Source organism: Nanorana parkeri, unplaced genomic scaffold, assembly GCF_000935625.1.
Source record: "Nanorana parkeri isolate BGI_ZX_2015 unplaced genomic scaffold, ASM93562v1 scaffold5767, whole genome shotgun sequence".
Lineage (NCBI taxonomy): Eukaryota > Metazoa > Chordata > Amphibia > Anura > Dicroglossidae > Nanorana > Nanorana parkeri.
The window spans coordinates 93-2,464 of NW_017312012.1; the positions used below are offsets into that span (position 1 = coordinate 93).

A 2,372-nucleotide genomic window follows, 5' to 3' on the forward strand; every position below is an offset into this window, starting at 1 on the left:
CCTTTATAGGGTGACAATGCTCTGTCCTTGTTCAGACACTTCCTGTTATAGGGTGACAACGCCGTGTCCATATTACGTCATTTATGTCCAAAACGGAGCAGGATCTGTCAGCGCGGAATATTTCAAGTGGATTGTAAGAGGAGTTCTTGCAGAATTGTATCCCGGGAGATAGAATATTATATTGTTGTAATGCCTTATAAATATTAGTCTCCTAACTCTCAGTCATCTAAATACATTCTCATTTATAGAGCATCAGAACGGAAAGAAACAAACTACTCAAAATGACAGAAGAATTCTGAGAAAAGTAGAAAGGAATTGTGATCATGTGACTCACCTTCCAGAAGGAGAAATGGGAGTAGGGACTCAGGACAGCCTGAGCGTCATTGGTGCCCAATAGATCATCAGTGCAGATGGAGCAGTTCTTCTCTCCTCGCCAGTCATAGTATGGAATAGCAAAGTCCTCATCTCCCGTCATCAGCTGAATTTGTCTCTCCAGGAAGAGGAGGTTTAGACGATGCCATCCGGGGAATACTGGGCCTTGATGGGCAAAGTTTTTATTTGGGTCAAATGTACTGTTTCTCAGGATGGGCTTCATGGAGTAATAATGCATCCATGCAAAGACATCGTATAAAGAGGCATCTACAAAGCGATAGGTCTCACGGTGATGCCGGTCTCCAGTACTCAGGATAACAAAGTCGCAGCTTTTTGTGGTCTTTGCCAGAGCCAAGTAACTGAATAATCTTTTCTGCTCTAAAAAGGTCAGTTCCCGCAGCTCCCGCCGCACAATCTCTTTCTTCCGCTCACATTTCTCTCCATGAAGTCCAAATTTACAGTCGCCGCAGTCAAAGCCGCTGAAGTTTCCATGGCACTCACAAGTATTTTCATAATAGTGTCTTGGCCAGTCTAGACGATCATCATTGTATTGAGGAACTTCTTTCCCCGTAAAAGTCAACCAGTTCCTGCATCTTCCTCGGCCTGACAAAGAACCACAAGGACTTTTGTCCTTCCAAAGTGGACAACAACTCTTGGTGAGAAAGGCGGCTTCTGTAGTGCAGACTCGTGGGAACTGGCTGTCCACAGCAGAGAGGCAGAAAATCAGGAGGAGGATGAGGTTCAGCATGACTCCCTATGGATGGAAAGACGGACATTAGAAGGTTCCACAGAATGCTATTATTTCCGGCTTTCCCAGTTGCTGATCTTCCACATACAGTATAATATGGGGACTCGAGAATTCAGCCATACATGAATGAGGGTTCCGTGCATTGCTATAGACTTCCAGTACAGAATACATCACATTTTATACCATCCATTCCTATAAATTATAGTCATCAATTCGGTCTATGCAACCAGAAATCCCCAATGTCTTCATACAGGTCCCTAAGGTCCTACAGCACCCTGAACTTCCCATCAGGGAACATGCACACTGATTACATGCACTAGATCAGTGGTTCTCAACCTGTGTAACCTCAGGACCCACTTTTGTTGTGACCCAGGTCGCACTGCAATGGAACGCACAGCATTGCGGTACCGTGTGTTTTCCGGTGCCAGCGATTGAACTGTGCAGGAGGTGCGTTTGGGGTGCCATTCAAATGAATGACAACACAACCCACCTCCCACACGCGCGTAGTAGGTGCGATTGCGTGGTACAGTTGCACACTGTTTGATTAACGCACTGTACTAGTGTGCACGGGCCCTAAAAACACTGACAGACACAATGTCACAAACACATGCACGCTAAGGTCCTCCCAGCCTCCCTACCTTATGGGAACTGAAGTGGATCCTCAGCCTGGGGTCCGGTGTGGGCTGCTGTGCTGTGATGGAGCTCCATCCATATGCGCATTGCTTGTACAACCCAATTGCGCGCCATGCAGAGGTGCCGGGAGCCAGAACGTGACAGTACTCCGGGTCCAGGCACCTCTACAGGACATGCGGAGAAGCTGTAAGCAATGTATGTATGGATGGAGCTCCCTCGCAGCTATAGCTCCAGCCCACCCCACCATAAGCTGACACTCGGCACCGAGCAGCATATGAATGACTGCTTGGCGCAAGAACTGACAGTGCTGCGCTAGGGGGAGGCTAAGAAGCCTTTCACCTAGAAAAGTGGAAGGCACGCGGCGACCCACTGAACACGGGGTCACGACCCACCAGTTGAGAACCAAGGCTCTAGATCACAAGGGACAGCGCAGCCTCCAGCCTCTGTCAATCATTCCGTTGGAGGAGGGGAAAGCTGGGGAGTGGCCATCCCCTTACGCTTCATGGTAATCGGGAATTCAATCTGAGTCATCAGTAGTGCCGGCCAGGAAGGAACATGGGACTATATCAGGACATGGTGCACCCAAAACAAGGACCATGAGAAGATAGTGTTCTGACAG

At 48.4% G+C, this 2,372-nt stretch overlaps 1 protein-coding gene across 1 annotated transcript; it reads right to left on the reverse strand.

The window, feature by feature from the left end:
• Positions 1-334: 334 nt before the first annotated feature.
• On the reverse strand, positions 335-1,126 carry LOC108804169 (tyrosinase-like; the record flags this gene model as incomplete). The annotated part of the gene is made up of 1 exon (XM_018575926.1): positions 335-1,126. A coding segment is annotated over one exon (792 nt), but the record flags the coding sequence as incomplete, so codon positions are not given.
• Between the last annotated feature and the right edge of the window lie 1,246 nt (positions 1,127-2,372).